Source organism: Camelus bactrianus, chromosome 13 (genome assembly GCF_048773025.1).
Source record: "Camelus bactrianus isolate YW-2024 breed Bactrian camel chromosome 13, ASM4877302v1, whole genome shotgun sequence".
NCBI lineage: Eukaryota > Metazoa > Chordata > Mammalia > Artiodactyla > Camelidae > Camelus > Camelus bactrianus.
Window position 1 is genome coordinate 72,074,863 of NC_133551.1, and position 12,004 is coordinate 72,086,866.

The 12,004-nt window shown below is 43.9% G+C and overlaps 1 protein-coding gene across 2 annotated transcripts in view; it reads left to right on the plus strand.

Moving 5' to 3' along the window:
• MTOR (mechanistic target of rapamycin kinase) overlaps window positions 1-12,004 on the plus strand; it is a 115,312-nt gene that overhangs the window by 69,091 nt on the left and 34,217 nt on the right. For both annotated transcript variants that reach the window (XM_074377433.1, XM_074377434.1), the window contains exons 29-30: window positions 4,501-4,576; window positions 7,607-7,746. In XM_074377433.1, coding sequence (XP_074233534.1) covers window positions 4,501-4,576; window positions 7,607-7,746 — 216 coding nt within the window. The remainder of the gene's footprint in view (window positions 1-4,500; window positions 4,577-7,606; window positions 7,747-12,004) is intronic.

Below are 12,004 nucleotides of genomic sequence, written 5' to 3' on the forward strand. Positions count from 1 at the left end.
CCATGGAGGCTTATTTGCCCCCCAGTTTTCAGTCTGGGCGCTGTCCCTAAGCCTGGCAGCCCCCAACAAGCTGCCTTGGAAGAGCCCACTGCGGCCGCGTGCAGACTGTCAAGCTGGGAGGCGTGGAACATAGCAATAGCTTCTGAAAAGAAATAAAGAATAGGGAATGGGAGCTTAGGGGGCAGAGCGGAGTGTTAGCCACAGCATCGGTGAGACAGTTAAATGAAGGTGCAGTAGAGTTCTTTTGGGCTTCTCTCTCCTGTAGGGCAAGTTATATACAGAGTTAGCTAATTGAAACATCCCATCCCAGGCCTTCATTCACTTATTTTACAAGTATTTACTGGGTGCCTACTGATGCCAAGAGTAGAGAGCTAACACACTTCTCTCCCACTGCAGAGCTGTACCCTTAGTTATTACTTCAGATCTTTTTTTTTCTTTTTCTTTTTTGTATATATAGATGTATTTTTTTTTATTGAAGTATAGTCAGTTTACAATGTTTTGTCAATTTCTGGTGTACAGCATAATGCTTCAGTCATACATGAACATATATGTATTTGTTTTCATATTCTTTTTCACCATAAGTTGCTGCAAGATATTGCATATAGTTCCCTGTGCTATACAGTATGAACTTGTTGTTTATCTATTTTATATATATATTAGTGTCTGCAAATCTCAAACTCCCAATTTATCCCTTACCACCCTCTTCTCCGCTGGTAACCATAAGTTTGTTTTCTGTGTCTGTGAGTATGTTTCTCTTTTGTAAATAAGTTTGTTTGTCTTTTTTTTTTTTTAAGATTCCACATTTAAGTGCTATCATACAGTATTTTGCTTTCTCTTTCTGGCTTACTTCACGTAGAATGATAATCTCCAGGTCCATCCATGTTGCTGCAAATGGCATTATTTTGTATTCTTTATGGCTGAGTAGTATTCCATTGTATAAATATAAATAAATACTTCAGATCCTTTTAATGGTACAGTTTTTAAGGGAAAGGATGCCCTGCTGGGCCAGTTTCTTTATATGTAAAATGGGAATATTAACTACAGTATCTACTTCAAAGTTTAAGATAACATGAATTAGCAGTAATAAGCATGGTGCCTGGCACACACAGTGAGTGCTCAGTAAATTTAGGTTACCTTTTTGTTGTTATAATCCACTATCTCTCATAATGATGTGTGCCAGAGCCGTGGAGGAATCGGGAAAAGCTAAGATCCCAAACAAGATAACAGACTCACTGAGCAGCAGGAGGACCTCCAGAACCTCCACCCCGAGATTACTTTCTCCAGTGGCCTTGGAGACATGTGTGGGGGACTCCATGGAAGGAAAGGAGAGAGAAATATATTTAGGGAGAAAGTTGTAGAGGAAAGTAAAATGAAATCAGAGGGGAGGAGAGAATAAGCAAGATGTAATTTTTCAGTGACTGTCCTTACTGTTGGACAAGAGCTTTTCATGCATCTGAAGGTACAGCCCCAGGTTTCCTGGCCATTGACTGAGCCCTGGTCAGCAGTTCCTCAATGCACCCAGCCCCTCTCTTTCCTTCCCACCAGGTTCTGTCTGCATCCTCGCCTGCCTCTGCCCATATTCAAGCAGGAAGTACCATGCAGATGACTTATTTGGACTTTCTCTTAAAAGGAGCTGGGGCCATGTGACAGGTTTTCTTTTTAAATTTGCAAAGCTCTGTTGGTCTGTCCTTAGGGGAGGTATATCAGAGCCATAGCAATGTTAAGGTAAAATCTGTGTTTCTCCTCTGAGGTCTCTAGTCAAGATGTCCTGACTTTGATCAGTTTCTTGTAAAATTGTCCTCTTTATAACAAGTGGGAGAGTGGAGTGGGAAGAGGCTTCGGTTGCTTTTGGGCTTGTGTTGCTTTATCCCCTGAGTGAGGCAAGTTTTGGTAATAAAATTGGAAGACAGTTGTTAGAACTCCTGGATTTTTATGTCTAATTCTTAGAGTTAACTTCTTTTGGTTCAGGCAAAGAATACTTTCCTTATCTTCCTTATCAGAACAGCTTATATTCCTACCAGAGCCATCCCAATAGTCCACACTAGGAATAAAAATAATGTATTGAATAGGTAATTATATATAGTTATATATGATATATTACACATTTGATTATAATATAATATATAGAATATATCCTGGCTTTCTTTTTTCCTGTCTTGTATACTTCCAAAATCTTTATTTGGGCTCAAGGAACTAGATAATCACAATCTATACCCAGTAATATTAATTATTAACACAGTTCAGCCAGCCCTGTGTGAGTGAGCAGTAGAGTTGAGAACCTGGCTTACGAGGCCAAGAGGAATGGGAAACAATGAACATGGAGTGCAGTTAGTCCCTTTGGACTTGGCTTTTCATTTTCAGCTTAGAAAAAAATCTTACCCAGCTTCCTAAGGAAAACCATGATGTTACAGCTTCACTTTGAAATTAAAAACACTTTCAAATCCTGCAGCGGAAGAACGGAGAATGGAGAATTCTGGCTCATTGCTGTGCTTAGGACCCACACAAAAGCACCAGAGGGTCCACCCCATAGATCCCACGCGAGGTTGCCTGTGGGCAGAGGAGAGGACGTCTGTGCAGTTCCTTTTGCCTCTGGTTGCAGAGCCTGGAGCCTAGAGCTTGGACACGCAACTCAAGTAGCCGTGTTCAAGATGAATTTGGGATGGATGACTTCCTAGTGCTGGCTCAGGCCTCAGCCTCAGACCTGTGTTTTTTCTGCACACAAACATATAACTAAGCTTCTAGAAACTTGTATCCTTGGACAAAAACAGTTAAAGGAAGAAGTATTTATAAGGATCTGCTTAGCAATTTCGCATCCATATTTCACTTAATTCCCTGAAGAAACCTGTGAAGGAGGTAGTGTTAGCCCCATTTTATAAATGAGAAATTTAAAACTCATGAATGTGCCTTACTTACAGCCACACGGCTTATGAGTAGCAGAACTGGACCTTCAGAAATTGAAATCCAAGTCTTCTGACTGAACCCAAAGCTGTTCCACCCACTGCCTCCCCTTAACAAAAAAGAGACATAAGATTGCTTCAGATCATATGGGGACTGTCCCCATTTATTGTGGGCCTTGGGGAACATCACTGCCCTCACAGGCCTTGGCCTCCCCAGAAGTAAAACAGGACTAATGACACGCCTTTCCCTTTCCAGTCTCTTAGGGATGTGTGAGGTCAAAGGAGCGATACGGTGAAGAGATTATTTGAAATGTGCTTTGCAAACATGAGGCATTAGATTATTACTTTCACAAATGTTAACTTCTCCAGTTCATCAGATTTCTGGGCAGTTCCCTCCTGGTTTTATTGGAAGAAATGTGGTGGAATTTGAATTTTAAAAATAATATTTTATAACAGCAATCTCTTGCCATATTACCACATTGAACCCAAATCCTGGAATTTCCCAAAACCGCTTAAAAATTAAATTCTAGTCAAGTAGACAGTTTGTACTTAGGGCAATAATCTGAATCCTAGCTCGTTAAACCAGTCTAGACTCCCAAGTTGGTCTGTCACATTTTGCTCCCTCCGTATGAACAGAGATGGTTGTTGTTGTCCTGTAACTTTCTCAAGCCTGCTCCCTCCCTCTTTTCCTTCCTTCCATAACTCAAGCTTACATTTAGCCGTTTAGCCACTGGGTTAGGTGCTGTTACCCTCTTACATAAGTTCCTATTGGAACAAGGGTCTGAGCCTTGTAGCTCCCCTACTCTCAGGACCTCTTTGCAAGCCTTCCAGCCTTCCTGCCTAGTTGCCCCAGTATAGTTGCAGTCCTCCAGCCCCAACTGGCCATATACTGCCCACAAATGACATCAGCAAACTTGTGTGTTGTTATGAAAAGCACCTCTCCACCAGAGACCAGGCAAGTGACTTGGGATGTGGTCCCTTCACAGCCTGCTGCAGAGGTAGGGCATGGTCCTTGAGGATAGACTAAGGAGGCACCTAAATTTGAAAGAGGTGGGCTCCACCAGGGGAGCAGTCAACACAGCTGCGTCCCCGGGGTTCTCTGTCATTGACGTGGATGACCCAGCCTCAGTGCCACTTCTGTGTCACCCACAGAACCTGATGATTTTCATTCATTTCAGGTTTTCTTATTACTGAAGACAACTGATGAAGAAGTGGAAGTTAAAAGTTCAAGGTCCCTCATCTGGTTGTGTTCTACCACAGGGATGGTTCTGGAGCCAGGGTTTTCAATTAAAAAGCAGACGTGTGCTGCCTGATGCATAATACCCAAGAGGAAACCAGCCTGCTAGTTGGACGAGGGGCCTGGGCCCCAGAGCAGGCAAGGCTTCCTGTCCACCAAATGTTACCCTGACAAAATTAGAAAGATGGGATCAAGATGAAACCACGCAGGCTGAGCTTTCTGGGTGGTAATAGATAATTGATGCTCTTTCTGTGTCTGTAAGACATCGTCCCCAACAGGCTGTTGAGTCATCTACCCACAAATGAACCTGCGCCTCCCACCCTCCAACATATTGAGAGTAACCACCTCTTCTTTTTGTTTTCCCAGCATTAATAATAAGCTACAGCAGCCAGAGGCAGCTGCCGGGGTATTGGAATATGCCATGAAACACTTTGGAGAGCTGGTAAGTGCCTCATTCCTTTTAGAAAAGCAAGAGGCAGCCACCTGGCTAGGGAGGCACTAGGCCGTGAACTTGAGAAAGTCACTTTCCTTTTCTGTTTTTTTCCCAGTTGTTAACGGTCTGCTGCTGACTTCCCTGTATGTTGAGGTTAAAGGGGACAGTGGCTGTATGGAGTGTATTCAAACTGAACAGAGATCATAAGGACAGAATCTAATTAACAGTAATAACTTATTTTTATCAGAGTCTCAGCGTGCACCTAGCCCTTTGCTATGTGCTTTATATGCTTCGTCTAATTCAGTCCTCACAGCAACCCTATGAATAGGTACTCATTTTACAGATGAGACTGGTCCCAACACGATGACAGCCTTACCTGAGCTGACAGAGTGAATGAATGGAAGAACCAGGACTTGAACCCGGGCAGTCTGGTGTCAGAACCCAGGTGTTTAACCCTGACCCGAGTTATCTTTGTGTTGTCCATGACAGCCAGCATTGCCACTGCCCATAGTTAAGGCTCAGTACATACTTCAGAAAAGGCCATGGCTCATTCTCCAAAAAACATATGCTATAATTTATACCTGATATTGAGGGATTGTTCCATTTCATTATTGCTTACATAGCTGCTTCTCCCCGGCCATCTTTGCCCTACTAATATTAAAACGTTTCCGTTACTCTCTGTGGTCCTGGGAGAGTGCTTTGGTAACTTCCTAGCCATATATAAAGCATCGACTTAATCAACTTAGCATTGACTTCCTGGAAGGTCAAGAAAGTTCTGGGTCCATATATTTGATGAGGAACCTTTTATTAGTCGTGTAGGTCACTACTCTGGTTTGCCTTAATCAAGAGCCTAGTGTGTTAGAGCAGAGAAAACTGACTACTTCACAGGCTTTTGCCTCACACAAGAGCTGATGAATTGGACTGAAACTCTAAGGGAATATTCTGCCATTTTGAATGCGTATCTGTAACTAGACTAAGAAGGCACCTCCAAGATGACAAAACAGAAAGGACTGTGTCTCATCCATCTTTGCCACAATGCTTATTTGCAGAAGGAAACAAGTCAAGCAGAGAGGGCACTTAATGTAGTCTTCCCAGACAGAGATGTCCTCTCCTTTGATAGCCTTAGAGCTTAGACCACAGTAATTGAAACAAGGATTCCATAAACATCTGGTGTTCAGGTGATTTTATACCCCACTGGCTCAGAGTGCCAACCTTATATGAAAAGCTCCCCCGTCTCCAGGTTCCAAAGGCGGCCATTAGCTCTAGGATTATTGCTAAGCCCATGGTGGATTTTCCGTTATATTTAGGTAGCTGAATCATATTAAGCTTGACAATGGTTTGCTTTTTCTTGGCAGAGCCTGCACTTTCTCAGCACAATTTATGTAACAGCAATCTCATTAGAATTTCGTGTGATTCATTGCTTAAGCTTTATAGTTTCTGCAATCTATTGCAATTCAAAATATCCTGCCCCCTACCTGACCTGCTCCATATGCCATTCCCTCTATTCTCTGCTTCTTCATTCTGAGTGGATGCCCTATATTAGTCATTAGCCTTTTTTTTTCCACCCAGTATAGAAATTCAAAATGGGAAATTTACCAGTGTTGCTTTTTAACATAAGAGGTTTTGACTTTACAGTCTGCAGTCACTCTTTCATCTCTAAGTTTTCTCTTGTATATTTAGGCGTAGTAGAGAGACGTAATTCTAAACAAGCTTGGGCAATAAAGCTTAGGGGTTTCACTCTCCACAGAGCCCGTTTTGGCAAACTCAGCTGTGCACAGACATCGGGGAAAGGGCTGTTACGGCAGCAGAATTGGGACAAGGGCAACAGAGAGGACTGGCCCTGCTGCAGCCAACAAGGGGAAGTAGGCACAAGTCAACTCCCTAAAATAGGGATGGCCTCCTCACAGGGGTCCAAGGAGAAAAGCGCCTTTCAGGGGGCATGGCAGCGTGGCTGTCAGTGTCTGTGCTGCTCAAATGACGTTTTTATTCAGAAAGGAGAGGCGGGTAATGGGGGAAACCAGTGTGCGTCCTACATTATATCATACAAATTTCACTGCAGAAGCATGTTGTTGTTAAAGAAATCCCTGGAGAGCCACTCACCTGGCCTGGTAGAGAAACAGTCGTTTACTAAGCTGGTGATAAGGAAGCCCAGGAGACAGACTGAGGCTGGGGGCAGATGGAGGGCAGACAGAGACATAAAGTGATCCCCAGGCCGTTTCGAGAGCCGTAGTCTGCAGCTTCTACACCGCAGCACCCCCTGTTCACGTGGCCGACACTGAATTTCAGCGTGGCACGCCATCTGCTGGGTAATGGAATCCGTCCTTTTGGCCCCTGCCACTGGTAAAGCTGCCAGGTGCTAAGCAGGAGGGAACATTGGCTGGGAGACTCTAGAAGAAGGGAGGAAGGTTTTTCCAAAGAATTTTAAGTGGTAGTGTTATATTGTGTTTTAAATTATTATTTCCTGAAAGTTTTAAAATGCATTAAGAAATACAGGGAATCAAGAGCTTTTAAGAAGTGAGCTGTTTTCCTCCAGCAAATATGCAGATGTGGCCTGGTCTTTCTGGCCTCATCAGGAAGGCAGCTGCCATCCCTGCCATGTGGCCCGCCGTCAGCATTCCAGCAGATCCCGGCCTTGGCATCCTTACAGGAGCCCTGGTCGGGGCTTCCTGCTGTCCCAAATGATTTCCCCTCTCCTTGTGTCCCTGCATGCTGGAGTTCTAGTGACTCCTGTGTCTGGGCAGGAAGCGATGGGGGGAGGCCTGGCCTGACATCTGCTCTCACGTTATCCCGGGCTCATTCCATTGCATTATCCTGAGCTCATTCCATTCCATCACTGTGCCAAGGAACCAGCATTTCCACCAGCACCAGACATCCCTCCAGATTGCTGAAGTTCTTCTCTGTCAAAGCCAAGGTGTGCTGTGATAGGTGAAGTGTCACGCATACAACACAGCACACTCCGGAAAGAAAGTGTGTGGATAAAAAAAGCACCCCTATGTTCCCTGTGCCTCACGACAGTCCTCTTTCTTTTCCGCTTGGCAGGAGATCCAGGCTACCTGGTATGAGAAACTGCATGAGTGGGAGGATGCTCTTGTGGCCTACGACAAGAAGATGGACACCAACAAGGATGACCCAGAGCTGATGCTGGGCCGCATGCGCTGCCTCGAGGCCTTGGGGGAATGGTGAGCTGCAGCAGGATGATGGCTGAGTGGCTGCTGGGGCCTCATCTCTGATCTTTGCATTTGAAAGGCTTCTCCTGAACTGAGTTCTCACCCAAGACTGTCGTTTTTGTTTCACTTGGTATTTTCCCAGGAATCATCTATCACTTCGGTGTTTTTTACTTTCTCTGTTCTGTCTCAGTGCTAAATAGAAAGGCTCTTTTTTCTTTTTTCTTTTTTTAACTTAAACTTTGTAATGCTCTAGGACAGGACAGGTGTGGGTGTGCTCCTTGGATCGACACCTAGTCCTTCTCTCTGCCCCTTGACCTTGACTGACTGACAAAGACCTCATTCACTCTACCACCTTGATTTTTTTCTTTCCTTTATTACCTCTTGCTAATGATTTTAGGAAAGAAGAAAAAAATGACTGCTCTCTTCAGGTGCTTCACCTTTATTGAATGCATACCACGTGCTCAGCACTCTGCCAGGCTCCTGAGATAAAAAAGACACAGAAAACAAGACCTCCTCCTTTGTGAGGCTGAGACAAGCAGGGATTAAAGCCTGAGAGCACAGGGTCAATGGGCTGAGCAGACAACTTTGAAAGACCCAAGAAGGGAGGGGATGGTCTTACAGTTCTCCCCGGAGGAAGGACTAAGATTGGGAGACAGGTGAAAGAGAGTGGGGAGAGGGAAAAAGGTACTCCAGGTCGGAGCAACAGTGATGCTTAACTGAGAACACTTGCCTGGATCTGGGTCTGGGGAGTTGTTGGGGGACATTGAAGGAAAAGTGGTCCCCATTCTGTTTTCCAGCATCAAGTGCAGTTTTTTTGAAATAACTAAAACAAAATGCCATACTACAGTCATTAAGTAGTTTAACTACAGTTCTAAACAGTTAAATGCCAGCCTTCCTCCCCACAAGCAGATTATCTCTACTTACTCTTGCATTTGAGACTGAGGTACCCCTTTACTCATTGGGCCAGTCCTTATTGAGCACTTACTCATTGCCAGTGTCTGTGCTGGGCCCTGAGGACACAGCCCCTGCCATCCCAGAGCTTTCAGGGCCAACAACCAGGCTGCTGTGGTACAGGGTGAATGCAGTTATAAAGGGGAAGCCCAGGGGGCTGTGGGATATAAGAAGGGGCCCTGAATCTGGCTTGGAAGTTTCTGGAAGGCTCCTAGGAAGAAGTGGTTTCTAACTCAGACCTGGACAGTGAGGAGGAGTGTGCACATTATTATGTTAAGGGTTCTGAAAGTTCATTATGGCTAGAGGGTCCGGTCTGATGTGGAAAAGAGTTAAAAGCTGGGGCAGGGGACGTAGGCAGGGGTCAGATCAAGTGGGGCTTACAGACCAAGTTAGGAGTTTGAACTTTAACCTAAAGGAGCAAATTAGAGTGTCTTGAAGGGAGACCAGAGGGAAGATGGCAAGACCAGTTCAGAGGTCACCGAAGTGGGGAGATGGTGGCACAGAGGGACGAGTGGGGACAGTGGGGTGCAGATAAGAGGCTGGACCCAGAGATGTTTAGGAGGTGACATTGACAGGACTTGGAGACTTATTAGATGTGGAAGTGAGAGGGGACAAGGAATCCAGTCTGAGCTTCCAGAATGAAGGTGAGGCTGGAACACCCAGAGCTCCTCAGAGGCCGGATCAAGGTTCCCCTGAAACCAGGCCTCCGAGGCGCCATCTAGGGGAGGCAGAATTCCGCAGGCCTCTGCCCTCCCAGGTGGACCTGCATAAGGGCCCTGTGTCCCTGAAGGCTTTTTTTTTTTTTTTAATCTGCATTCTGGTATTCATGTTTTTATTTTTAAAGCATTTGGACTGTAAAAACCAAGTCTTCTCTATGTCCCCCAGCCACCCAGACTTGCAGGCGCCAAGGTCAGGTCCTCGTGTAGACTTACAGGGCTGGCCCACGAATGTGCATGTGTGTTCATTATGATGGTGTACTCTGTGCACTGTTTCGTGCCTTTTTTTTTTTCTTTTTTCAATTAACTAGTGTGGGCCACTGTTCCATATCAGTACCTGTAGGTGCTGCTTTTGTTTTTAATGGCTGTATAACATTCCATTGTAGCAGTAAGCCTCAGTCTATTTAGTATACGGAAATTTTTATTTGTTGAGAAGTTTTGTACCTTGGAAAGTTTAAAAAATATTATTGGAAAAAATTAGAGTAAAGCTTCTAAAAAGAATGATCTCTCACTACGTATATTCTTTCTGTACCTAATTATAGACATTATTTTAGTAAATGATTGCTATTTTTATTTCTTAATATAAAGGGCAGATGAAAAAATTAATGGTCATCTAAGAAAGCAATGGAAAATTTTATTCTAGCCAACCTGAGGAGTGTAAGCTTTGAGGACTATTGCATCTCAAAGCCCAGTTTTTGAGACAAGGAGTTATACATCAGATGACGTATTGACAGTTTACACAGTCCGGATCTTCATAGACACAGCAACTTGTGACCCTTTACCAGACTGAGAAGAAATGTTATCTCCTAGGGAGGTCTGGTGAATGCAGGTCACAATACAGACTACAGAGGAGGGAGAAGGCTCAAATGGGCAGAGAAAAATTTTATGTTTAAATTTTTGTCTTGCCATAAAGTAAGTATTTTATTTCATCAAAAATTATTACTGTTTTCCTAAGATAGAAGATGCTGTAATTATATTGCATGAAAATTTAATGTCAGTGAATTTACTTTTAGGTATTGGATCACATATATACAGATAATAGTCTAAAATTACTTGAAATCGGTTTGTCTGATTTAACCATTATTAGGGAGATTCAGGTGATATTATTTATTTCTATAATTAGCATTGCATATTTATTCATCTCAATAAATTGAGGACATTCTATCAAATCTGCTTCATTAGTTTGTGCACCTAAAGCTTTTTTTTTTAATGCCCAATAAGTATCTAGAACTGCATTGTCCAATATAGAAGCCACTAGCCATGTGTGGCTCTTTTTAAATTTAATAGAATTAATGATGGACTCACACTCACCACATTTCAAGTATACAGTGCCACGCGTGGCTAGTGGCTGCCACGTTGAAGAGTGCGGGTGTAGAAGATTCCCATCACTGTAGCAACCTCCGTTGGACTGTACCGATCTAAAGCAAAAGGACAGAATGCTAAGAATTGGCCACATTATTTAAAAAACAGGTTTTTTTTTCCATTTTCAGGTTGGCTGTCATACAACTATATGTTATTAAGAGAAAGATTTAAAAAGCAAGGCATAAATATTCTTGAAATTAAATTCTAATCCCTAAAATGCCTTAGTGTCTCCCTATGGCCCTTGGATTTATATGTAAATATTACAGCCTAGCGTCTTTCGTGTTGTAACTCCAGCCCACTTCCTCGGCCCATTTCTCTGTGAACTCTACCTCATAATCTGAGCTCTGGTCAAATGATTCACTCTTCTCCAAACCTACAGAGTCTTTTTTCTCTGCATTCTTTCATTCAGTGCCCTCAACTGCCCACTTCCTCTTCTGCTCCTTTTTCTACTTTCTGAGACTCTCCCTATCCTTCAATGTCCATCTAAACTGTTTCTTCCTCCTTGAAACCTTTCCTATCACCCCCACCCCTTTACATAATTAGAGACAACCACTGTCCTTCGGTGGGTTAAGTAGGGACGGCTTGGATGTGTTAGGAGAGACTTTGATGTGATTTTGTCTAATCCCATTGTGTGGCAGTTGGGAAACTTAGGCTCATGGAAGTTACAGAGCCTGCCTCAGGTCCCCCAAGAGCAGGGTGAGCCAGGTCTCCTGACGTTGCAATACCCAGTGCCATCTACCTCTGAGCTCTTGGATTCGATCCAGTTTTATAATTACCTATAAAGTATAAGTGGCTAGTGATGCTGACCAAGCAGTTTAAGAATGCAGCAGACTAAAAGAGATTTTGAAAAGAGATGAAAGAAGCAGAATTCTTTTCCTGATCATATGCAGGTTTTTTATATGGTTTATTCAGTCAGTTCTATTTAGAGTGCAATTTTTAAATTGCTTTTGCTTTGAGTATATATCCTGAACATGCCTGAGGCAGGTGTTCACCAGAGGCAGCCTCAGGAATGATTCGGGGTTACCAGTGAGCTAAGACCCTCCCCCTTCCCGCACGCTCATCTTCCTCTGGGGGGAAGCTAACTAAAGAGACAGCCACCCCTCCACCACCAGCCTCCCAGCCCCTCAGCCCCCGGGCGCAGACACTCACACCTGCAGCCGAAGTGAACCTAAGTAAACCCGCTCCGCACACTGTCCTTATGTGGCCTCTGGGTCCTTGAGAACAGATTCCTCGGGAGTGAG